A 25,795-nucleotide genomic window follows, 5' to 3' on the forward strand; every position below is an offset into this window, starting at 1 on the left:
TTGTTACACATCTGAATGTACCTGCCTTTGGAAAAATTCTTTAAGTAAGTGTGGTGGTACAACCATTGAAGAAAAGTAGGGAGAGCAAGCAGGTTTGCATAACTAGTAAGATGCTGTATCAGCTTACTCCGGCTGTAATTTCATCCAGCTGTAAGACATTTGTTTTGGGTTTTTTTGATTTTTTTTTTAAATTTCTGCTTGTTTTTGTCTCCTGACAAAATCAAAGTTCAGGTGACTAATATTGTTCTGAAACACTTCTAGTAACTTCAGCTTTTATCTGTCTCATGAAGCAGATGGCTGATGGCCCGTTATTTGTTACTCTGTTCCATGGTGTTCAATAGTTTCCTTAGAAGGTGGCAATGGCTGCAATGAAATTTTTAATTTTCACGTGTGCTGCATGCTCATACATCTGACTTTGTAGCATGTAAATAAAATGACCACAAGGTCAGGCTAACTTACTTTCAGCAATCTTTGGTCCTTGATACAATACTCAAACACAAGAAACACATTAGTGTCTTCAAAAAAAGAAGTTAGTGTTCAAAGCTGGAGACTTTGTTAGAAAATGGGCCACTCAGTTTAAACATTTAATGTGACATTTGTTTGGGGTTTTTTTATTTTTTAAAAATTATTTTTGTGTTTGTTTTGTTGGGTTTTTTTTTTTTAAATCAAAACTTTACTCCTGGAGCTAGACAAAAAAGTAATTTATTGCCTGAAAGCTTTCACAGTGATTTGTAATTCACAAGATGAACAGACAGTTTCATAAAGAAAAACAAAGTTGTGGGAAAAAACAAAAAGCAGTAATTTTTGTCCTGGAAACAAATGACAGCACTCCCTAGGTGCCTGTGATGTAAATGTGCTTCCTTCAGGACACGCTGGCAAGACTCTGGAAGCAATCCTTGCGCTGAACTTGTGCTTCTGTCACAATTCCTATGCAGCACTTGGATCTGTCTGCAGAAGAACACATGGTCTTCTGGCAGCTGTTTTGCACAGACATGAACATAACCTCTTCCTTGTAGGCTGCTGAATCCGTGGCAGCAGAAGACATTACATTAGGAGTTATTTATGAATACAAACTCTGCCTCCAAAGCTCCACACAAAAAACAACGACTTGAGCCGTTCCCTCCATGTCCTGTGACACTGAAAAATTTTAAGTTTGTGAGCTTTGTTTTAGCAGGAAAAAGACTCATGTAACAGATACATGAACCTTCTTGCCTCTCATTACAGGACTTTAAAGCTTGCACTTTGAAATTGCAAAATTTTAATCAACAGTATGCAGCATAACATGTGGCTTAACTATGATAAAAGGCTGAGCTAATAAAAGAGCTGGCTGATTAAATGTGAAGCAGAACAGTCTTAAATATAATGAGTTCCATTCAATAACTGTTCTAATGAAAGCTAGAGAGAAAAAGCTGGTGGCTTTGGTTTTTATTTCTTTCCCTCTAGGATCTTCAAGTCCACACAAAATAATACATCACTGTTCATTTAACCATAGTATTGCATAGGGCTAAAACATTTGTGCTATGGTTTTAACATTTAAACAGTCTAGAATTACACCTGCAAATGACTGCTTGTGCAATGTCCCCATCTTAAACAGTTCTGGTCAATCAAACACCGCCCTCTTTGATAAGAGCTTAACAAGCTTTACTGGCATCTAGTTCTTTGCAGGATGATAAAAATAAAAATCTGGCTCAATGTATTTTTAAAAACGGGAAATTAGGAGTGCTTTTTAAAATCTCTTAACTACTTAGTGTGATTTTCATATATCCCCAGACTTCCACAAGAGCTTTTCATTTATCCCCAGTCTTTCACAAGAGCTTTTTTTTTTTTTTTGTCCCTAATTTTCTCTATTTTTTGGTTTTGTTTTAGTATCACAGACTGCTGTGTTAGAATGAATTTTTCAGAAGTCTCTATTAGAGAAGTTAGCAACAAAAATTTGAAAATGAGATTGTATCTCAAATACTTGTAACATTTACTTACCATCACAATAAGAAAGTATCTCTCAGTAACGTGCAATACTCGGCTACAGCTACTTGAGTAATCTGAAGTAAGTTATTTTTTAACTCTGCAGAGAAGCTTGAAAGTAGCTGAATTTATTTTCCATTTTCCTTTGATTCACAGGAAGCAGCAATACATTTTAAAAATGTTTATTCAGCTTCAGGTGTCTCTTCTAAAGATCCCTGCAGTATATCTGATGCACATCTTCCCTCATTACTTCAAACACACTTAAACTTTGAGGTAATTTAGGACAAGACATAAGAGCACTTGCAAAAAATAAAAGCAAAGATCAGTATTAAAAAATTTTAGGCAGGATAAATAGAAAAATATTCTGTCTTCCTTTCACTACAAATAGTTTCAGCATAATACAGTTCAAAAAGCAAAATAACCAAGCCACAAAGTCCAAGTGAATTTCTAAAGCAAACCTGACTTAAGAAAGCCTTTCACCTGTGTTACATTTCAGGGACTGGGCCCACAGCAACAGAGAAGACAAAGCATTCCTGAGGCAGATTGTCTCAGGTCATTTTGCACCTCACTTAAGAGGGATGGAGGAAGGAAGGGAAAAAATTTTACCAAAATTAAAAATCAAACCTTGCAATGCTGTCTCTCATGAGAACAAACAATTGCCCCTCTCTATGGTAGCATCTCCATTTATGCCTGCCAGCCAGTACTGACTGTCAGTATTAGCTGCATGAAGGAACATATACCCAGGGGCACTTGGGGAAATGCTAGCAGCGGTGTCCTGCTGTCCTACATGGACCTCTCAGTACGCAAGAGACAAGGCACTTGCTGGGAAGGCCTGAGATGAAACCAGTGAGTTTAGAAGATGGTCCTCTGCCATATTCAGTGATAAAGGTGTGCCACACTTCCTCTGTGATAATTCCAAAAAGGAACTCCAACTTAAAATGTGACATCTTCTGGCTACATGAAGATTACTCCTTTGCAAAGCATGATTTCACCCTCTCATTAATATGCTATATTGTGATACTCTAAGTGAGATATTTTTACAGTTGTGAAGATATGTTTTGAAAATGACATAGACAACGCAAGTTATAGTTTTCCATACAGGATTAAAAAAGCTAATCAGAGTCTTCATCATCAAGGTATTCCTCTGCATTACTCAATGTTCGGACTGTACCTGGAAAGAAACAAGATTTTAAAAGAATACTGAAAATACCAGACAGAGATAACAAGACTGACATCATTCACAGAAGTGATAACCATGTTATCCTACATTTGTGGAACAAGAAAAATGAGTAAGTTTAAAATGAACTTGCTCAACCATTTTGGGGAAAGAAATTTAAGTGAAAAAAATGCTTCTCATTTTTAGGAGGAGAAGCAGCAAAGGGAGAACAGGAAGAAATTGCAGAGCCCTGTGCTCAAGGGGTCATATTTTAAGAAAATACAAATTACATTTCTTCTGCTCCCCTGTTTAGCAGCACAATTAACAGCACCTTTTTATATTTCTAGGACATATTTTAATAATTTCAATTTTTTAGAATGTACTTCAGCAACTGACATTTGAATATCCATCTGTGTATGTAAAACATAAATCTGAACATTGAAGTGGAGACAAAGGAAGCTTCCTCCACTAAAACAGTTTTAGAGATGGACTATGATAGAAGCCATATGAAAACAGGAACAAGGGAGAAATGACTGCTGATATAGAACTGAATCTCTGAAAAAGAACAATGTTTCACATCCAGACATTGGAAATACTTAAATGTGGACATGAGAGACAGAAAAATTAAATTAGTGAAAATAACCAAGAAAGTACAAAATGTGAGAAAAGTATACAGATCAGTGGTGTCAGAGGTATTATAAAAGGCCAAGTTAAGACCGAAAAATGAACAAGGAGGCTAATACTGAAACTGCAGTTAGACTGAGAATATCAGCTGTTATATCAAGGCAAGCAAAAAAAGACAAGGAGTGATATTACCAGAGACTGGTGACAGACGAGGTGACTAAGGACAAAAAATCAGTCAATCATTGAAAAAAAATTAATTTAAAGGGAGTGAAGAAGTAGATTAGTTATGTAGATTAGTTACTTAGCATCAAGAAGTAAAACATTAGTATAATTATTGGGACATCAGAAGAGAGAAAACACCTGTGCCAGTTGCCTACAATCAACATGCAAAGATGAACGAAGTGTTCCTAATAGGGATTAAGTAACTTGAGGAAAATATTATATATCATATATACATATTTAAAGCATGTATGAATGAATGTATGTATATGTGTATATATAAATATATTTTTATAAATATAAATACATGTGTATACATATATATGTACATACACACACACACAAAGAAGGATGTCTGCCCTTTTTTAAAACTGCTTTCTTAAGATCCAAGATTGGGAGAAATAATTTGCCAGGTCTCTGGGAAATCCTGATTTTACCTCTACCAAAGAGCAGAACAGTATTTTTGCCGCAATTGCTCTTCCTGGCCTTCTCAAGTTGCAGTCAGCTATTCCTTCCTTTAATTACCATAACCTCTAGGTTCCTGCAGGTTAGCATTCCCTCTGTTCTCACTGTGAGTGAGAGTCCTGTGAGTCCTGTGAGGATGGAACTGCTGCACTGCATATCACACCAAACCCGACTGTAATCCTGCCTGTGTTTTCAAGTAATTTCTTGTTCCACTTAGAGTTTCCACCCTTACTTCAGCCTCCGGAAAGCTACTTACAATAGTTCTTACACAATACTGAACAATTCAGTCTTTAGCTTTTTAAAACAGCCTCTTTAACTTTTTTGGACATAGACACTATGCTATTAGGAGAGATGAAGACAGTGGGAGGCAGCGAGACTATTTTAATTAACACCTGAAAGCAGTCTTTATTTCTCTTTTAGACAGTAACTCAGAGACACATAGAAATAAGAAAGTGAAAAAAAAATAGCAGTAAGAAAAGGAGGATCATATGTTAGTGCTTATTTGGCTTAAGTTTGGAGGAAGAGAAAAGCATATGGAGAAAGACAGGACATTGTTTTATTCTTGTATACTCTCTGTTTTGGTATGCTACTTTTAAAATAGTTTCAATCCTTGCTTTCATTTTGTCTGAAGGGCCTGTCTTCTATTTTCACCTCTTCCCTTAGTTTTTTCACACCTTCTGAACTCTTATGCCTCTGCTGATACAAGGTGTCATTTTGTGTGGAGTCAACAGCATGGCATATGATAAACCACCTTCTTACCATAGCTCTAAACTAAAGCAAGCCCTTCCAAACACAATTCTTAGCCCATGTACCTCCCAAATGGTTTTTATGGCTATCAATATATTGTTATTTGGCTAAAGTATTAATTCTCCAAAAGTAAAATGATCAGAAAAACAAAATCAGAAATACCTGCACTCTGCTTCTTCTTAAGCAAGGAAGCACAAGCTGCGTTCGTTGCCATATCTAAAGCCAGTTTCTTCTCATTGTTTTTCAGATCTGTTCTTGCCCCTTCATGAAGAAAAGTTCCATCATGAATCACAATACCAGTTATTTCTCAACCAATGCCATTGTGATATGACTTTCACTAATGTGGGTAGAACAGTAATAGACAAGGGAATCTGAGCTACTGGCTGCTCTGAAGCAGATCAAAAGCTATGGATGCTCTTGCATAAGCTACAATTGTTTAGGAAACTTGCTGGCTGCTCTTCCTTTTTAAGAAGCAGACGTCATTGCTGTTCTGGGGTTTAAGTGCCTAATTTTGTCTGTAAAGCAGGATGAAATTATCTTGAGGTGAGATGTCTACCCTCCAAACAGCTGCCAGAATTTTCTGCAAGATTTTTCCTGCAAGTCAGACAGGTGAGCTGGCTAAAGACTGTATGTGAGTTATACAGAAACACTTAAGAAATACAATTTAAACAACATTCAGGAATCTACTCTGTACACAGATTGTCGAAACCTTGGTAAAGATCTTTACCCTTTTCCAGCAGCATCTCTACAATATCTGCATAACCTTTCCATGCAGCAGCATGCAAAGCTGTGTCTCCCAATTTGTTCTGTGGAGTTAGAGGGAAAAGCAACAGGATTAAAATGCAGCAAAAAACCTTTCAGCTTCTACCAAGGGTGAGTAACATCACACCTCTACTCTAAGGGTCTATGGGTTCAACTTACCTGTTGGTTTAACTCTAGGTTTGCCTGGGTAAGAAGGACATCTACAACATCTGCAAAAAACAGGGAGAGACGGTAAGAGAAGAATTTAGTGGAAAGGAATTATGCTATTTTTGCATTCATTGTAGTTAAGATTAGATGAAAGACCAATCAAATCAGCTAATAAAAATCTGTAAATCAGACTGCATTGGGCAAACAACAATTAGTCACAAAGAAATGGTTCTGCATGAAATACCCCAAATAATACTGCACTCCTTTTTGATCTGTCCTTCTTCCATTCTGCCTCTAAGTTACACTAATAAGCATGCCTGCTTCAACAGCAACAACAAAACACACATCACTTGAGGGAGCTGAACCTACCTCCTAGACTGATTTTTATTAAAGTAATAAAAAATAGAATTACATTGAAAAAGCCCTGGCTTTATTATTTAGCACTGAAATTTTATTAATCAGCCTAACAAGCATAACAAGAAAACCAGACAACAATAATTTCAAATTAATGCTCTGATACCTTTATGGCCTCCATGGCATGCCCAATACAGAGCAGTGTTTCCAGCTTTGTCTAACCCATTTACACCAACTCGATTATCCAAACACTCTCTCAACCAGCTCAGGTTGCCTGAAAGACAAAATCAGTTTTGATTATAGTTTTTTCTTTGGAAAGTTAAAAGAACCATTTCAGGTAAACAGTACTTTCTAAATGGTGTTAGTCCTCCCATGAACTTGTGAAGAGAGGAAGCGATTAGCAGCAATATTCTTAATTCACTGAACAACCACTCATACCTAGTCATAACAAACCATGACAAAGTCATACTAACCCATACCAAATAACTTTTCTTCCATTCCCAGAAGACCTTTATATCCCTATGTAGTTCAAGGGATGGTACCACTATTCCTCTGTGAATAAACAGAGCAGCAGTTTCACCAGGCAGTATCTCACCTTTTCAAAGCCGGTAAACTTACCAGATAGCTGTTAAGTTTTTTGGTGCTCAATAAACAAGACAACCAAACAGGAAGAACATCTTAATTCTAAATATTTATTTATTTATTTATTATTACTACTACTACAATAGAAAACAAGCAAATCATCCTTCGGCATCACACAACTGAAACACCAAACATACCTCGTTTAGCAGCTTCATGCAGTGGATTATCAATAGACTCTGCTTGCTCTGCCACTGAAACAAAAGAGTAAATTCTAACTACTTCTGAAACATATACTTGAAACCTGTGCAGAAACAAAACATATTTGATTCTAAAATGAAAAGAGATTTCTGAGTGACAGACTAGTGAGATGCACTTTAATTTCCAGTGTATGGGAAAGTAATTCAGAGAAAACCTTGTGAAAACTTCAAAGAGCATCACATTGCACAACTGGTCTAAATCAGAAGACGCGGTCCTAGTACTCTTTGTTCTTAAGGTCTGCAAAAACTTCTGTTCTGCTTATACATGGAATTTTTACAAATGTGCAGACAGAGACACCACCCCAATCCTGGTCTAAAATCGAAGCTTTACAAATAATCTCAGTGGGAACATGAATTAATCGATTGTTGGGTTTGAATGTAGATATGCGTCATCAATAAATTAGTTTTCTTGAATATTAACAGTGCATGACCTCTGATCTCTGGCAGACAGCAAGAAGAGAGTCAGTTTAGAAGTCACAAAATAAAGTGAAATTTCATGTAGGCTCAGTGACTACTCCACAGATTTCTATTAATATATTTCTACTAACTACAGGGCAGGGAAACAGAGCATTGCTACCATAATGTCTCCTACTGAAGAAGGGATAACATGAATCAACCTAAGTCATATTGGCAACTGTGATGCAATCTGTCATGAGACATTGCTACTCTGTCTACAATTCCTGGCAGGACTTGGAGGAATTGTGTTGTGTTGTCTGTACTCATGGCTTTTAAAAGTGATTTTCGTTGAATCTGAAAAAGCAGTTTCTATTCAGTCCAAACACATATGGGATATTTAACATGGTGCAAACCCCAAGAAACCAATGTTTTCTGTGGCGGAATACAGTCACTAAAAAAAAACCAAAAGGCAAGCAAAACTCCATCCTTTAGATCCAAGTGTTCTTCCCCTCAAAACTTAAAGTATCTCAGTATCTCTTAAGAGCATAACCAGAAACATGAACACTCAGCAAACTCAAGCTGTCCCTAGGTTATAAAAACACAAGACAGTTTGTCCACTGCTAATGTAGTGGTACCTACAGTGGAAACCATTGGTAACTGGTACTGCAGATGGATGTATTCTGACATACATGGTGAAGTGCGGTTAAGTACCAATACTGTGGTCTATTTTTGAGATTATGTCTTTTTATTTAGTGATTTCCCTTAATTGTGAATGATCTTACCAAAAAAAAATATTCTAGACTTTACCATAGTTGCTTGGAATTAGTCCAGTTCTCCCTTTGCAAGTTCCTTTCCACCAGTTTGTATCACTCTGCAGAGAAAAGGGAAAATATTTTAGATGGGATATATTGCATCTCAGAAATATTCAGTCTTTGTGGAATGTCTTAGACTCACCATGTCTGAGATGTAAATGATATCTCCTTCTTCAAAGTACAGTTCATCTGGCTTAAAAAAAAAAAAAAAAAAAAGAAGTAAACAAATATATCTTAATGTGTGTATGTAGGAAAAACAAATGCCTGGCTAAGTCAGAATACATTCACCTCTTTATTCAAAAGAATGATAACTCAAATTCTCTATCACCAAGACAACATCCTGACAGTCCATAGTTTGACTTGCTTACAGCTAACTTTCTGGATCAGTAACTTTCCTAACAGCACAGGAAGACTGTGGCCTTTCCAACTGTGCAAAGGACTGTGCAAAGGAAGCAGTGAAATATCTCTTAGGTTTGTCAACTTCATTTGGGAACTCTTTGGTTGGTGCCAGTTCTCCAGACCTCTTACGTCTCAAGTATCATTGCTGTCTTTGGAAGAAAAAACTAATTATTCAAGATTTCTGATCTTTGATTGTAGGTAACTGATACTACAGAAGAAAGCATGCTGCTTTTAAACAGAGCTGTTCTTAAAAGAGACTTATGATTCACAGTTTTATTCACATTAAGAATGACTATCCATCAACAGTTTATTAAAAATTCAGTACAGAAAGTCTAATATGCCAATAATAGCAGAATTGAAGAAATATTATGGACAAGATTAAAAGCAAGATTCTCAAACAGCTGAAGTAAAGATGTACTTACCGTTCGGGGCTCAAATGTATACAGGGCCCTGAATACTTTAACCTGCCCTAAAAAACCAAAACAACAACAAAAAAAACCCAATTAAAAAGTAAGTACCAGTACCATGCCTTTAAATGCAGCCCTTAAATCCAAAGACATTCCTTTAAGCTTAACACCAGTTGCTGTATGAATTTGTGCTATCAAAGAAAATCATGATGAAAAGACTCAGCAACCTGAGTTAAAAAACCCAGCAACATGGGTTATGAAGGAAACTGGCCACTTGATCAGTTACATCTAAGTAGCCTCTTTTGCCCACTTAACGCGGTCCTTATGGCTCACCGGGCAACAGAAGTGCTGTCATTGATTTCTGAGGAAAAGAGTAATTTCACTCCTGTATACCCTCACACACTCATACATGCTGTATGTACTTTTATTACTAACATCAAATCTGTCAAATGGCAAAGAATTAAGGAAAGAAGAAAGAAACAAACCAATGACCAATTGTTCTGGATTGCAAGGCAGGATGTATTCTATTACCATCTGTATGGCAGTTGTCTAGGTGTTAAGTGGGCAATTTCCCCTTATCTCTCTCCCTGCGAGATCACAATCACTCCTCCCTCAGCAGGGGGCATCCCGTGATAAGAGGCTATTGAATGTCACTGCATGGCTGATAAGAACTGTAACATCCCATTGTGAGATGCTCCGCCCAGAGGGAGGAGCCGAGCATTGCTATCCAGATATAATCAGGAGATTCTGACACACCAGCACAGCTTCTCCACTGGATTCACCAGAGGAACAGCAGCTGCTTCTTCTTCCACGGATCTGCGGAGGAAGAATCACCCTTTTTTCTACAGGACCCCCTGCTCCAACAGAACCACACCTGACACCTCAGGAGGACTGCAGCCACTTTTCCAACTGGACTGCTGCCAGCACCCTGACCAACAGGGTGTCAGGTTGAGTTCTGACTCTGTCATTTTAGTGTACTGCATTGTTTTTATTTTATCATTTTATGGTTTTTCCCCCTTCCCTATTAAAGAACTGTTATTTCCTGCTCCCGTATTTTTTTTTGCCTGAGAGCCCCTTAATTTAAAATTCATAGCAATTTGGAGGGGTGGGGAGGGTTTGCATTCTCCATTTCAGGGGAAGCTCCTGCCTTCTTTAGCAGGCACCTGTCTTATCCAAACCAAGACAGATTTTTGGCGCCCAACGTGGGGCTCGAGGGCAAATAAACAAAAAGGGAATAACAGTTCTTGAGTAATCTAATTTTTGTGTGGCTATACAAACCTCATCAAGTGACACCATGTGGTCCAGTTTACCCTGGTTTGGGTGGCACGTGATCATGGCTGTATTTCTCCCATTTGTAGGCCCTTATCTTAACATGGGTCCTATAACCAAGGCTACTGTGGCTATTATCCGGTTTGTTTTATGGGTGAATAAGGTGAGGAATTCATGGATTTTTAACTTCCTCTGGAAGGCAGGCACATGGATTCACAGCTATCACACCTTAACTATGTGTTTTTGGGGTTACTTTAATAATGGCACCTGCTGTAAGGAAATTACACCAGGGGAAATTTTCTCCCAACCCTTTAATCACCTCTTTGGGTCCACCCCACCAGTTTTTGAAGGGTTCAGATCCAATCTAAACATTAATGATATCATACAGTGGCTGGTGTTGCTGATAGGCCTGTTCTATTTAGCATTTAGAGAGAGAGAGAGACTAACCTGGATAACTACCCTGACACCTGCATCAGAACCTAACACGCCACCAGAGTCCAGGGATGCTGTTGCCCCAGAGCCTACTCCTACCCCACAGCCCGTGCCAGATGTGAACTACCCAGATTGGGTGGGGGGTCTGGTGAAGGAGATGCGTGAGATAGGCCAGATCCTGAAGGAGTACACTTCCCCAGCTGGTGCAGAGCCCTCCCCCTGCTTTGAAGAGAGAGAATCTAATAGTGCAGCAGCAGAACCCACAGATGTTACAACTGTCCAGGTTCCAGCTGAACTGCAGAGGCAGTCACAGCCAGCAGCAGTTGCCCCTGTAGAAACAAGGAGATCTAAAACAAAAGCAGAGCACCCAGATAGGGGAGGGCCCTCACAACCCACAGGGGAGCCAGAGGTTGCAATCATCACCGAGTCCCTGACTTACGAAAGTCTCCGTAATCTACACAAAGACATTGTACGACGGGGACGTGAGGCTTATACAACCTGGCTACTTCGGGTCTGGGACCTTATGGGTACAGGTGTGCAACTGGATGGTGGTGAGGCAAGGAATCTGGGACCCTTAACTCAGGACTCCGGTATCAATCAGATTTTTGTAAGGGAGCCAGGGTCCCTTTCCCTCTGGGAGCGGCTTTTAACAAGTGTCAGAGAGAGATTTGTCCACAGGGAAAGAATGCAGGAGCAGCACCACAGAATGCGCTGGAAGACTCTTGAGGAAGGGATCCAACAGCTGAGGGAAGTGGCAGTATTGGAGGTACTCTTTGGGAGAGATGGACAGCATGATAATGACCCCGACCAGGTCAGGTGCACAGGGCAGATGCTGTGGAGTCTGGCAAATCTGGGGCCATCTCAATACACCACTTTCATTGCAACGATCAATGCTGATACCAACCGAGAGACAGTGGGTTCTGTGGCAAACAAACTTAGAAATTATGAAAGTATGATCAATGGCCCCATGCAAGCTCATGTCTCTGCCGTGGTCCAAGAACTCAGAGAGGAGATGAGGGAGATGAGGGAGGCGGTGAGAAGGAACAATTCCCATATTGCACCAGTGCGAGTCACAGGCCCCAGAGTTAGAGCCCAACATTTCCCACCTAGAGAGAGAGGGTACACCCCACGGGCTGACTTGTGGTTCTTTCTGAGGGACCATGGGGAAGACATGGGAAAGTGGGATGGAAAACCCACTTCAGTCCTGGCAGCAAGGGTGCGTCAACTCAAGGAGGGAAACACTAACCGAGAGAACTCCAGTAAAGTGAAGGTAGCCTCAACCTCCCATGACCGAGCTGCTGAGTATGATCCGTCAGATCCCCTTGAGGGTACCTCTACCATGTATGCCCAGGGAAGAAATAATAACCAGGGTTAGGGGGGCCCTGCCTCTAGCCAGGGAGAGGCACGGGAAAATCGGATTTTCTGGACGGTGTGGATCCGATGGCCTGGCACATCAGAACCACAAAGGTACGATGCTTTAGTGGATACTGGTGCACAGTGTACCCTGATACCATCGGGACATGTGGGGGCCGAACCTGTTTCCATTGCCGGGGTGACGGGGGGATCACAGCAATTGACCCTTTTGGAAGCTGAGATGAGCCTGACTGGGAAAGACTGGAAGAAACATCCTATTGTGACTGGCCCAGAGGCCCCATGTATTCTAGGCATAGACTTCCTCCGGAATGGCTATTACAAAGACCCAAAAGGACTCAGATGGGCTTTTGGCATAGCTGCTGTAGAGGCAGAGAACATTAAGCAGTTGAACACCTTGCCTGGACTGTCAGAAAACCCATCCGCAGTAGGACTCTTGAATGTGGAAGAGCAACGAGTGCCAATCGCCACCTCGACGGTGCACCGCCGGCAGTATCGGACGAATCGAGACGCCGTGATCCCCATCCACAAAATGATCCGTGAGCTGGAGAGCCAAGGGGTGGTCAGCAAGACTCACTCACCCTTTAACAGTCCCATCTGGCCTGTGCGCAAGTCTGACAAAGAATGGAGATTGACTGTGGACTATCGTGGCTTGAATGAAGTGACTCCACCACTGAGCGCTGCTGTGCCAGACATGCTGGAACTCCAGTACGAGCTGGAGTCCAAGGCAGCAAAGTGGTATGCCACCATTGACATTGCTAACGCGTTTTTCTCCATTCCTCTGGCAGCAGAGTGCAGGCCTCAGTTTGCTTTCACCTGGAGGGGCGTGCAGTACACCTGGAACCGACTGCCCCAGGGGTGGAAGCACAGCCCCACCATCTGCCATGGACTGATCCAGACTGCACTGGAAAAGGGTGAGGCCCCAGAACATCTGCAATACATCGATGACATCATTGTGTGGGGGAACACGGCAGTGGAAGTATTTGAGAAAGGAAAGAAAATCATCCAGATTCTGCTAGAAGCCGGTTGCGCCATCAAGAAGAACAAAGTCAAGGGACCTGCTCGAGAGATCCAGTTCCTGGGAGTAAAGTGGCAAGATGGACGGCGTCAGATTCCCATTGAGGTCATCAACAAGATCACCGCGATGTCTCCACCAACTAGCAAGAAGGAAACACAAGCTTTCCTGGGTGCCATAGGCTTTTGGAGGATGCACATTCCCGAGTACAGTCAGATCGTGAGCCCTCTTTACCTGGTCACCCGCAAGAAGAACGAGTTCCACTGGGGCCCTGAGCAGCAACAAGCTTTTGCCCAGATTAAGCAAGAAATTGCTCATGCTGTTGCCCTTGGCCCAGTCAGGATGGGACCAGAGGTAAAGAACGTACTCTACTCTGCAGCCGGGAACCATGGTTTGTCCTGGAGCCTTTGGCAGAAGGTGCCTGGGGAGACTCGAGGCCGACCACTGGGATTCTGGAGTCGAAGCTTCAGAGGGTCCGAAGCCAATTACACTCCCACAGAAAAGGAAATCTTGGCTGCCTACGAAGGAGTTCAAGCTGCCTCAGAGGTGATTGGCACGGAAGCACAACTCCTCCTGGCACCCCGACTACCGGTGCTGGGGTGGATGTTCAAAGGAAAGGCTCCCACCACCCACCATGCCACTGATGCTACATGGAGTAAATGGATTGCCCTCATCACACAGCGCACCCGTATTGGAAACCTGAATCGCCCTGGGATTTTAGAGATAATTACAAACTGGCCGGAAGGTGAAGATTTTGGTCTTTCTGATGAAGAGGAACAAGAGCAAGTAACACGTGCCGAAGAAGCTCCACCATACAACCAACTCCCAGCAGAGGAAACACGCTACGCTCTTTTCACTGACGGTTCCTGTCGCATCGTAGGGTTGAACCGGAAGTGGAAAGCAGCCGTATGGAGTCCCACACGACAGGTTGCTCAGGCTATCGAAGGAGAAGGTGGATCAAGTCAACTTGCTGAACTCAAAGCTGTTCAGCTAGCCCTGGACATTGCTGAGAGAGAGAAATGGCCAAGGCTCTATCTTTATACTGATTCGTGGATGGTAGCCAATGCTCTGTGGGGCTGGCTGGAAAGGTGGAAAAAGGCCAACTGGCAGCGTAAGGGAAAACCAATCTGGGCTGCTGAGGAATGGAAAGAAATTGCCGCTCGGTTGGAGAACCTACCTGTGAAAGTCCGCCACGTAGATGCCCACATCCCCAAGAGCCGGGCTAATGAGGAACATCGAAACAACGAACAGGTAGATCAGGCAGCAAAAATAGAGGTGTCGAAGATAGACTTAGATTGGCAACATAAGGGGGAGTTGTTCCTAGCTCGATGGGCCCACGATGCCTCAGGTCATCAAGGTAGAGATGCCACCTATAGGTGGGCACGAGACCGAGGAGTAGATTTAACCAAAGACAGTATTTCTCAGGTTATCCATGACTGTGAAACGTGTGCTGCCATCAAGCACGCCAAGAGAGTGAAGCCCCTGTGGTATGGTGGGCGGTGGTCCAAGTACAAGTATGGGGAGGCCTGGCAGGTCGACTACATCACACTGCCCCAGACACGCCAAGGCAAGCGCTACGTGCTGACCATGGTGGAAGCCACCACGGGATGGTTGGAGACCCACCCTGTGCCTCACGCCACTGCCCGGAACACCATCCTGGGCCTGGAAAAGCAAGTGCTGTGGAGACATGGAACCCCTGAGAGAATTGAGTCGGACAATGGGACCCATTTCAAGAACGGCCTTATCAACACCTGGGCCAGGGAACATGGTATTGAATGGATATACCATATCCCCTACCATGCACCAGCTGCCGGGAAAGTTGAACGGTGCAATGGACTACTCAAGACTACCCTGAAGGCACTTGGTGGGGGGACTTTTAGAAATTGGGAGATGAACTTAGCAAAGGCCACCTGGATGGTCAACACCAGAGGGTCTATCAATCGAGCTGGTCCTGCCCAGTCTGAACCCCTGCACACTGTAGATGGAGATAAAGTCCCTGTTGTACACATGAAAGGTATTTTAGGAAAGACTGTTTGGATTACTCCCACCTCAGGCAGAGACAAACCCATCCGTGGAATTGTTTTTGCTCAAGGACCTGGTTACACTTGGTGGGTAATGCAGAAAGATGGAGAAAGCCGTTGTGTACCACAGGGAAACCTAGTCTTAAGTGAGAACTGTGTGTAAGGATTCATTGTGATGCAGATGGAAATAGAATAAGGGGTGGATTATGTTCTGGATTGCAAGGCAGGATGTATTCTATTACCATCTGTATGGCAGTTGTCTAGGTGTTAAGTGGGCAATTTCCCCTTATCTCTCTCCCTGCGAGATCACAATCACTCCTCCCTCAGCAGGGGGCATCCCGTGATAAGAGGCTATTGAATGTCACTGCATGGCTGATAAGAACTGTAACATCCCATTGTGAGATGCTCCGCCCAGAGGGAGGAGCCGAGCATTGCTATCCAGATATAATCAGGAGATTCTGACACACCAGCACAGCTTCTCCACTGGATTCACCAGAGGAACAGCAGCTGCTTCTTCTTCCACGGATCTGCGGAGGAAGAATCACCCTTTTTTCTACAGGACCCCCTGCTCCAACAGAACCACACCTGACACCTCAGGAGGACTGCAGCCACTTTTCCAACTGGACTGCTGCCAGCACCCTGACCAACAGGGTGTCAGGTTGAGTTCTGACTCTGTCATTTTAGTGTACTGCATTGTTTTTATTTTATCATTTTATGGTTTTTCCCCCTTCCCTATTAAAGAACTGTTATTTCCTGCTCCCGTATTTTTTTTTGCCTGAGAGCCCCTTAATTTAAAATTCATAGCAATTTGGAGGGGTGGGGAGGGTTTGCATTCTCCATTTCAGGGGAAGCTCCTGCCTTCTTTAGCAGGCACCTGTCTTATCCAAACCAAGACACCAATGTCACCAACATGTTCTTACACTTACTTGCAGTCATTATTAGGAAAATAATGCAGTAACACAGAACTCATAAAGAAAAATGACAAATGGTCACAAAGTCCTATTTAATGTACAACTAATGTCCTGTTCTATTCAGATACTTAAAATAAGACATAGGGTTTGCAATTCCAGTAAGTGGCTAACAGATGTTTTAACAGGGCACTTTGGAAGGGACTGACAGCAGCATTTAAGCCAAGAAAAAAAAAAAAATCCTTAATGCAGAGAGGTTCAAAATAAATTGCATAAACTGCAAAAGAAAGTTCTCTACAAGCTTTTTTTAAAAATTCAAAAGGTACACTTCAAGAGCACAAAACAGAAAGTACAAATATAGAAGAAATATGTATGTTACATAATTTAATTAGTCGAACTACTGGAGTCCATTTGACTTACTAGAGGAATATATTAGGCAGACTGTTCTGTATTGTTTACTTTTAGGTATCTGAAGTCTTAAGTATGTAGGTTTATTTACTTTTAAATGCTCTAAGCTTGCAAGTGTAGGTTACACACAGGTTCTTACACTGTATGTGTTTATACAGATTAACTTGTATAAAATTGAAGAGTTTGATCCATCAGGAGAATGTGTTACTTAGGTCACATCAGGTCCAGGCTATTTTGTGTACTCAGAGAAACTGATGAACTTACTACCAAAGGCCATCCTGTAAAATAAAGTGTACACATGCAATGTTTCCTATTGTTTATTAAATGGAGAGAAGCAAGTAAAGATAGAGTAGGTCTCAAGAATAAGCCTTTACATTTCTAATTAAGAACCATCATCTCTACAATCTTGTCCTTTTTTTTTTTACTAGATATAATCTTTATTATCCCAGTATCTAAAATCCTTCCCACTAAAGTGATCATTTTAGAATGTTAACTTAAGGGCTTTAGAAACGAGATTCTGGAGGTGAATATGCTGACCACCTTAAGAAAGGAGGATGGTACCCAACTGCAATTTTGCAGCATCCCTTGGAATGGCTCTTAAACTATATTTTCAAATGCCTCTGGATATTCCCTAGCAACAGTAATGCCAAGGTACACTTGCCAAGGCATAACAACTAAGCTAGACATTTCTGTAGTTCTCTATTCTCAGGCTTTTTTGTAACTAAGTGTATGTAAAACTAAAAAATAAGATGAATATGTGTAAACACTTTGTCAAGTGCATGTAGATACTGTATATATTTTTTTTTCCTAATATGTAATTGCTCCTCCCAATTCCTAATTTTTAATAACAGGAATTCAGTTTGGCTTTGCTGGTTGATTCTCTCTTTCACACAGCAGCCATTTCCTAGACATAAAAGGTCAACACTTCTCAAACCTTTGTCCCAGAAACAAAATACTTCCAACTGTGGCAACTGCTAAAAAGAATGAAACCTGAGTGATGTTTGCTACCTATACAAGGATGATGAACAAAGACAGCACACAGTAATGCATCCTGGACCAAAGAGCTTTAGCATCAAAGGTGAACTGCAGCTGTGGAGGAGCTAAGCAACAATGACAAAAAAAAAAAAAAAAAAACCAAGAAGGAAAAAAAAGAAAAGAACAAAGAACAAGAGATGACACAACAGGATGGAAGATAGGAGTACTGACCCTGCTCCTTGGCTTTCTCACACAGAAGACACAAAAACAGAACTGCACACTAACAACTACGGAGACTGCAACCATCATGGTCCGATCTTCAGTGTTTAATGTAAGTAAGAGGAGGAAATGGACAACAAAAGGGAAGAGTAAGAAATATTAAAAGGGGAAATGAGAAGATGGCAGAAGACAAGGAAAAGGAGAAACGTGCATTTGTGTGTTTCATGTGTCCTTCATACTAACGTACTGCACATGTGCCAACACATTTTCTAAAGCTATCACATCTGCGGAATACCTGGAAGCACAGGGCAGCGATACGTCCCACAACAAATCTTTTTCTAAGCACAGGGACAGATTCAAAGGGGTCTTCTTTTCAGTCCTGTTATGCCCTGGTCAGCTTGGTGGGTTTAGGGGAAGGTTGTTTGAGTCATTTAGAGCGGTGTACAGGAGAAACAACAAAAATCTTCAATAACAAACCTTTACACGCATATTTTCAGAACATTAACATAGAATTAGGTACTTGGCAAAATTTAAAGCAAAATCCAGACAAACTAAGGCACTTCAGAAACTTTAACTTAGCCAGATTTAACTTAACCAGATACAGGGCATTTACTAAGGCCTTGACTGGAATATTTTCATCTGGTTTACAATATATTTCCAGAAGAAGTTAGGAGAAGAAATACAGAAAGAAAGGATAAGAATAGAAAGATATCACCACCCATGGACCCAGTGACAAGACTAGCAATTTTGATGTCCACATCAAAGTGACAGCCACAACCTTGATCCATAGGGAAAATTCCATGTAGCATGAAGTTAAATGTATTATCATATGCTCAGATTCAGGTGGGAATGTCCAGATATCTCCAAGGGGGGAGCAGAAATTAACACTCTCTGATATAACACTGTGGATCATCTGCAGTTCTCTCTGATGGAAGGCCTCAGAAATTGGTCTGGGGCCTAGATGGTTTATGGCACTTTCTAAGATATGACATCTGCCTTTCAAGTCAGCCTAGTTGAGCTAGTTATACCCCACCAGCAGGGATGAATACCTTCAGGCTTAGCGTGAATGTCTGACACCTTCCCCATAGAAGGGAGTTTTCACACCTGGGCTAGCTGAATAAGGGAAGACATGAGATAACACTTATAGGCCTCCTCCCTTATCTGGCTCAAACCTCAGTTTCTTCATAAACACAGGTTGATTTGTTGTGGCCACCCTGGGGAGCTCATGTTCTCTTCACCTGATCTTCCACACCATCAACAAAGCACACCCTGCTTTTGCAAATTTGAGACATTCACCAGTAATATTTTAATCTCACTAACCACAAACTTTAGTCATAAAACTGTCTTCTCCCTCCTTATGGAATTTGCATTAGACATCTGCAAAACAACTACTTGACAAGCAAAACAAGTAACTTATTATACATGCTAAATAGATACAAATACTCTTAGCATACAAACCTCCACTCTCTGTAGCTAGCGACATAAAACTAATGTCAGGTTGGGCCAACCCCACACCATTTATTTTTAATAACTTACCTATAAACTTCTCAAGCTTTTCTGAGGAAGAGAAACATGCAACTCATAATTCTAAGAGGATCTTTTCCCTGCTAAGTGCATAAAAGCAATGAAACAGAGAAACTAAACAGTAATGACAGCTCAAAAATGCAGCTTCTGATAGGTACTGAAGAGAGATACCAGCACTGCTTCATAATGCTAAGTAATAAAAAGACCTCACAAAACCAAATCACCATTTTCTAAAAAGACTCAAAGATTTTTGTTTTCTTCTTACAACTTTGAGGCCTATTTTTAATCAAGCACAGTATCATTAACAGAGGAATGCTTCCAAAGAAGGGCTAAGTAAGGAGCACAGCAACAAAGAGTTACTGTTTCTCTCACAGTGACTTTTTTTCCCCACTTCCTTTCTGTTCTTTTACTCTAGCTTCTCTAAACCGCCACACACATTAGCATTAAAATCCCCTCTACCACCAAACATTCTCCACTGTCTTATTTGCTTTCAACGCACCTAATGAAAAGCTAAAAAAGAAAAAAACCAAAAAACCAACCTATACCTGCATGGCATTACTTACTTAGGTATTTGTGTTAGGCAGAAATTTCAGCACCAAAGGGGAGATAATGAAATTTCATTAGCTGTCAATTAATATCATGTCCTCAAACATAAAACCACCCCAACACAGTCCTTGGTTCAAAACATGCATATTTTAAACAAAGAAATGATGGTGGTAGGTCAGTGTTCATAGGAGCTACCAAGGCTTGGCCCCACTGGACTGATATGAGTCTTTTGTTAGCATCTGGTATAGAGAGCCATAATCAAATCTCACTGACTCGAATAAGGCACTACTAACCAGATATTAATCCTGATGCATCTTTTCATTAGCTATATAAAGACTGAGTAACTCAAGACTACCATAAAAATCAAAGTAACTAACTCAAGATGAGCTGACTGTGTGTCACAAAGCATTCTCAGTGCCTACAGTATACAGAGGGATAATCTCTGTGCTGTAGAAAATCAGAATTGACTGTGGTTATCTACAGTTAGTTAAAAAACCACAAGTCTGTCAACCTCTTAAATGGTTCCAGCTAATCCTGGGATCTCATCGGCCACCTTTCTCCTTGCTGCCATAATGCTAGACAGAAACAGTTCAAAATCAGTTACTCAAGCACCAACTTGATTGAAAACAACTAACTTGAACTCCTACCTGTAGCAAATGGCCCAAAAGGTGAAAATACGCAAAGCCCGTTCCAATACCTGACAAACACTGTTGAAATTTTCCTTAATATCAAACCTAAACTTCCACGGCACAACTTGAGGCCATTTTCTCTCATCCTGTCACTTGGGACAAGAGAAAAGCACACACCTTTGTACAACCTCTCTTCAGACAGACATAGAAAGCAACAAGGGCCCCCCAGACTCCTTTCCTCCAGGATAAAAACCCCAAGCTCCCTCAGCTGGTACCACCTACTCTCCAGACCCTTCACCAGCTCTGCTGTCCTTCTCTGGACTCCCTCGAGCACCTCAATGTCTTTTTTGTAGTGGGGGCCCAGAGATGGACACAAGACTTCAGGTGCAGCCTCGCCACCCAATACAGGGGGACAGGTACTGTCTGCTGCCCACACTACATTTCATGCAGGCCAGGATGATAATAGCTGTCCTGGCCACCTGGGATGGCTCATACTCAGCCAGCTGCTGGCCAACACCCTCAGGTCCTTTTCCTCTGGGAAGCTTTCTAGCCTATCTGCCCCAAGCCTGTAGCATTTGGAATTGGAAAACAAGATGCTTTGCACACAGGTCTCCCAAAGAGGTACAGAAGTATTGGAAATACTTTTTACAGGAGTGCTGTTTGTACTATGGCATTTTGCTCACCGACACAGCAGAGTTCAACATATCATTTAAGGATTGCCACAATGGAGACAGAAAAAGGTGGAGTCCCCAGTGTTTAGAGAACCATCTTAAACTTCTAAGGAACGCTTACCAGAAAGGGGAAGTGAACACAGAGAATACATGTTGGGGGAGGGGGGAAGGGCATACTAAAAAATGCGAAGGATAGACTGGTAACAGCCTAGATGACAAACTGAGGTATCCAGGAACAATCATGGACTGCACTAATCAGTATCTGGAATCGAAGGAACAAATATTATTTTGTTAGAGAAAATCAGAAGTAAAAATATTCTCACAGAAAATATAAGAGAACACATTGTCACTGTCATAGCCTGATGCTGAAATCCTCTATTTTTATCAATTTTATTTTTATGAATACCAGCATGCCTTCACTTGCAGGAAGCTTGCTGGAGGTCCCAGCAACTTGCAGTAACAAGAGGGTTTGAAGTCTGAAATGAAAGTTTATAATTCATATTGAAAGCAGACTGGGAACTGTTTAATTGTTTCTATGACGTTTTTCTCCCCTCAGACCTGATGAATGCAGTATAACTCCCCACATCCACACGCTCACATCTTCCTAACTCAGAGAAACCTTTCTTTGAGTACAGAAGAAACCCAAACCACCATCACTTATGTCAAATTTAAGCCGACTACCAAGGTCTTAGGCATGTGACTCAATACGAGTGTTCTGCTCCTGTGTATGTTGTTACAGCTCCTGCTTCATCTTAGAATTGAGGTGAACTTGCTTATGACTCAAATTAAGTATTTATGTCAAGAATCCTACTTTTAACTCTGACGGCTACAAGTGGGAGAAAATTCAACAAAACTACATTAAGGTAGCAACCCTTTATGCTAAATCCTTATGTTTCCTCCTGCCTCCCTCTCCACTGGAGTAATTTATACTCTAATTTCCTTGGTACAAAGGCTGGTCTTTCTCCATAGAATATAAATGTTGTCTCAACTCTAGGCCAGGATCAACAAACCTTACCGTGAACATGAAAGTAAGATTTTTTTAAAAATATCAGTACACCCCTTTCATCTCCCCAAAAGCTTTTGCTGCACACTATATAAGGCTCTAATCAAAAAGACATCACCAGACAGTTAGCACTCTTCAAGAAAACGCTGCTTAAGTAACAGACAACTAAGCAGAAGCCATTAAAGCTCATCAAATCCAAAGGATTTAACAATCCTGTTTGTAAACAGGATTAACATCCAACATGATATGGACTCTGCAAAGAAAAATGTAGTTTGAGAATCAACAAATTTCTTAAAAGATGGAGGGGAAACCCTACTCTTGCATAATGCTGACAGAAAAAAAGTATGTTTCTGCTATTTTCAACATCCACTCCATTCCATTTTATTTTTGATAGTGAGTCTAAACAAAAACTACAGCTAGAAAACACTAACAATACAGAGTTACACAAGAAAAGCAAAGCACTTAAAAAAGAAAGCCTCAAAACACTTTAAACTAAAAGACATTTAGAGTCTCTATAAACAATCTTGTCCCCTTACCCAAGGGCTGACTACAGACCCAAAAGACTAGCTCAAGTGTTCACAAATAAAATTGTCTAACATATGTTGATGTCAAAACCATCTCTCTGTCACTGAAATCCTTATGTGCTGTGCACATAGGAGGATTTACAGAAAAGCAATCTGTCAGAAAAAATGCTCTCATGTACTGAAGAAAATGACAGTGTCACAGCTAGTTGGTTTTCCCCTTCATATCACCTATTTTCCCACGTTTTTAGAGCACCAAACTCAGGTCCAAAATCCTTGAGCTGAGCAGCGAAGACTCAGTGTTTTAAAAAGGAACTTTATTTCACTATACATTTTCACTTCCCCACCACTGAAATATTTCCCTCCATCTCTGTCTAATCTGCACCTCTTATTTCCCAGACACAGAGGAATGGATGACAGCAACCAATGTCTGGTCTTCTCTCCTGTCTGTCCTGAACTGTAGCAATTCATAAGCAATGCAAGCAGGCTTGCTATTTCCTGGCAGAGTTTATAGATTTGATACCTAATAACCACTGAAGAAAAATCAACGCAGCCTGGCCAAAGGCACCAAGACATTCTAGCAAATGCTGTCAAAATGCCACCGAAAGAGACAGCCCTCCACTGCTGTAGAAACTATGTCACGACATGGAGTTCCTACATTTTTGTTTTCAAATAACATCTATCTATAACCCTAAGAAATTCAATTACAGTATCAAATGTGTATTATCTGTATTCTGTATTAACATACAGAAGTCAGACATGCAACTACAGAGATATTTTGAAGTACAATAGAAGGCAATCCCTTTCAGAAAAATTACTTTGGAAAAAATCTGACACAAGAGATGCCACAAAATTTTCTCTCTCAAAAGTCAGGAATTTGGAAAAATTAATCTTATTACCCTCAATCAGCTCTGAAAATCACTAGCAAGACAATCTTACTTTCTTTGTCTTCCTTCTCCTGCAAATTTCCTTTTGCTGTGTCAAGGACTCATGCTGATAAACCAGCTCAGCAAGTTCATCAGACATAAAAATAACCTTACACAGACATAGAAATAACTGTACATAAAAAAGTTGAGAGCACCATCAGCTTGTCACGTAACTAAATGGAACAGAAAGGGATAGTGGGGGTAGGGAATCTGTCCTTTTGATGATAGTTCACATTTTATCAGATCAAGCACACCACAAACTGCACCCGACCAAACTAGGGAGAGACATCTAATATTAGACAGAACACGTCTGAGTCAGTCTGAGAGCTCCTCTAAGTTAGGCAGGCTACAGCCTCTAACTCCTTAAGAATCTTATGTTAAATTTGACTCATCTTCTTGAAAAACAGAAAACTGAGTTATCAACTTCATCGGAAAATCCCATTTTTCATACATATTCAGCTGTGAAACACCACATCCTTTCAGAAGCCTGCAGATTTCCTCAGTACTGATTGGTTTTGGTAAGAGTCCACAACAGCAATGCTTTTATTACTGTCTTTTTAATTTGAAGTAAGCTGTTTTCAAAGAAGCTTTAAACTACAGGGCAGAGGAAATTCTTCTGAGGATGACATTACAGCCAGAGAGCTTCAGCAGATTTTGCTTCTGCAGGCAGGATGAGACTGATGGTTTAAATGGTCTAAACTTGTTTCATTTATGTGACTTCAAATTAAAAATCTGTTTTATAAGCTATCTAGTTAAAATACTCAATTAGGCTAAGCGTTATTTTTTTTTTTTCTTACATCGGCATTTCAAACAGTATTCCAAGTGCAAAAAAGCCCTAAAGCTTGGATGTAGCTAGAGATCAGATAATCCTGGTGTGGGAGACATCACTGTGGATTTTTAATTTCTAAGTAAGAATTTAAGCTTTTACAGTGACAGATGATACAAAAACATGATAAAAAGTGATTAAATTTTCCAGATCAATTCCTTACTTAGAAAAACCTCAAACCCTAAAGCTAAAGGTTAAATTTGTGACAAAGAATGTCTATTTACCTGAAAAATGCCATTTCTATTCTAAGATTTAATTGGCTGTTAGGAGTCCTACAAGGGAAAACAGTGGATTCCATCTCCAAAGATGAAGAACGTTGCATGCGACTATACTATAAAACCGATTTTATGCGTTAATATATTGCCAATCCGTGCAATCACGAGACAAATCTCAGAGCACTTCACCGCTGTTTCTTAAAAGGCTAAAAGGCTTCCTGCGCATTTCAGGCTACGCAAGCAGCCCCCGGACGGCCACGGCCGGCCGGGCACGCCACGACGCCAAGTGCCATCGCCGGCCACCGCGGCTCCGTGCTGCAGACGAGCGAGGCAGGGGCAAGAGGGCTCTGCCAAGCCCGTGACACGGAGAGCCTGCCCCTGGGCGATGGCTCCGACTTGGGGGCACTCCCCAGGCTTCTCCCGAGCTAGAGCGGGCACGGGGTCCGGCCCAGGCACGGTGCCGAGGGCAGCCCCCGCTGCTTTCCAGCCACGGGAGGGGCAGCCCTCCCCGCCGACAGCAGGGCGGCGGTGCCGGGGCTCATGGCGGCAGGGTGCGGTCCGGAGCGGAAGGACGGCCGTGCCCGCTCCCACCCTCGCCCGGGCTGTTTGAGAGCGCAGACCCGAAACCCAAGCCATTCACGCGTTAGCAGCAGCGAGCTGCGTTGCGCCCCGCACGGCAAGGACAGGCCAGGCCGCCCTGTCCTTCCCTCACCTGGCTTGGCCGGTTTAGGTGGCGGCTTGGACATGGCTGACCTAAGCACGGACGGGGGAGCGGCGCGACGGCGATCGGCTGCACGGGCGCGGGCCCGCGGTGAGAGGCGGCGGTGCGAAGCCCGGCAGTCCCCGGGGACAGCACGGCAGCGGCGGCAAGAGCCGGGACGAAGGGCGGGTCCCGGCCGGTCCCTCCCGCCCCCGCCCGGCCGCGGGAGCTGCCCCGGCCCCGGGCGGCACGCGGCCAATCAGCGCGCGCCGCGGGACCAGGCCTCGCCGCTTCCCTCTCCGAGCCCTGCCCAGGCCGCAGGAGCTG

The 25,795-nt window shown here is 41.9% G+C and overlaps 1 protein-coding gene across 3 annotated transcripts; it reads right to left on the bottom strand.

The window, feature by feature from the left end:
- Positions 1 to 686: 686 nt before the first annotated feature.
- Positions 687 to 25,650, bottom strand: OSTF1 (osteoclast stimulating factor 1). Of its 3 annotated transcripts, XR_009490286.1 has the most exons (11): positions 25,481 to 25,650; positions 9,305 to 9,351; positions 8,626 to 8,676; positions 8,479 to 8,542; positions 7,216 to 7,269; positions 6,603 to 6,710; positions 6,095 to 6,144; positions 5,901 to 5,979; positions 5,336 to 5,434; positions 1,978 to 3,133; positions 687 to 1,137 (listed from the first exon to the last, which is right to left on the bottom strand). XR_009490286.1 is itself a non-coding variant. In XM_059873580.1 (10 exons), the coding sequence occupies exons 1-10, from the start codon at positions 25,512 to 25,514 to the stop codon at positions 1,061 to 1,063; spliced, it is 663 nt and encodes a 220-aa protein (XP_059729563.1). In that variant the 5' UTR covers positions 25,515 to 25,650; the 3' UTR covers positions 687 to 1,060. The 3 variants fall into 3 exon arrangements, 2 of the variants coding, with proteins under 2 accessions (XP_059729563.1, XP_059729564.1); XM_059873580.1 differs by lacking the exon at positions 1,978 to 3,133; XM_059873581.1 differs by having other exon boundaries at positions 687 to 3,133.
- Positions 25,651 to 25,795: the final 145 nt, after the last annotated feature.

This window comes from Haemorhous mexicanus, chromosome Z (assembly GCF_027477595.1).
Source record: "Haemorhous mexicanus isolate bHaeMex1 chromosome Z, bHaeMex1.pri, whole genome shotgun sequence".
Classification (NCBI taxonomy): domain Eukaryota; kingdom Metazoa; phylum Chordata; class Aves; order Passeriformes; family Fringillidae; genus Haemorhous; species Haemorhous mexicanus.

What these genes read in the sequence shown, in the direction of transcription:
- OSTF1 (XM_059873580.1), bottom strand. Translation starts at nt 25,514, where the DNA reads ATGTCCAAGCCGCCACCTAAACCGGCCAAGCCAG. An exon ending in ATACATTTGAGCCCCGAACG is followed by an intron (nt 8,677 to 9,304) that starts GTAAGTACATCT and finishes TTTTTTTTTAAG; the next exon opens with CCAGATGAACTGTACTTTGA. An exon ending in ACTAATTCCAAGCAACTATG is followed by an intron (nt 7,270 to 8,478) that starts GTAAAGTCTAGA and finishes CTTTTGTTTCAG; the next exon opens with TGGCAGAGCAAGCAGAGTCT.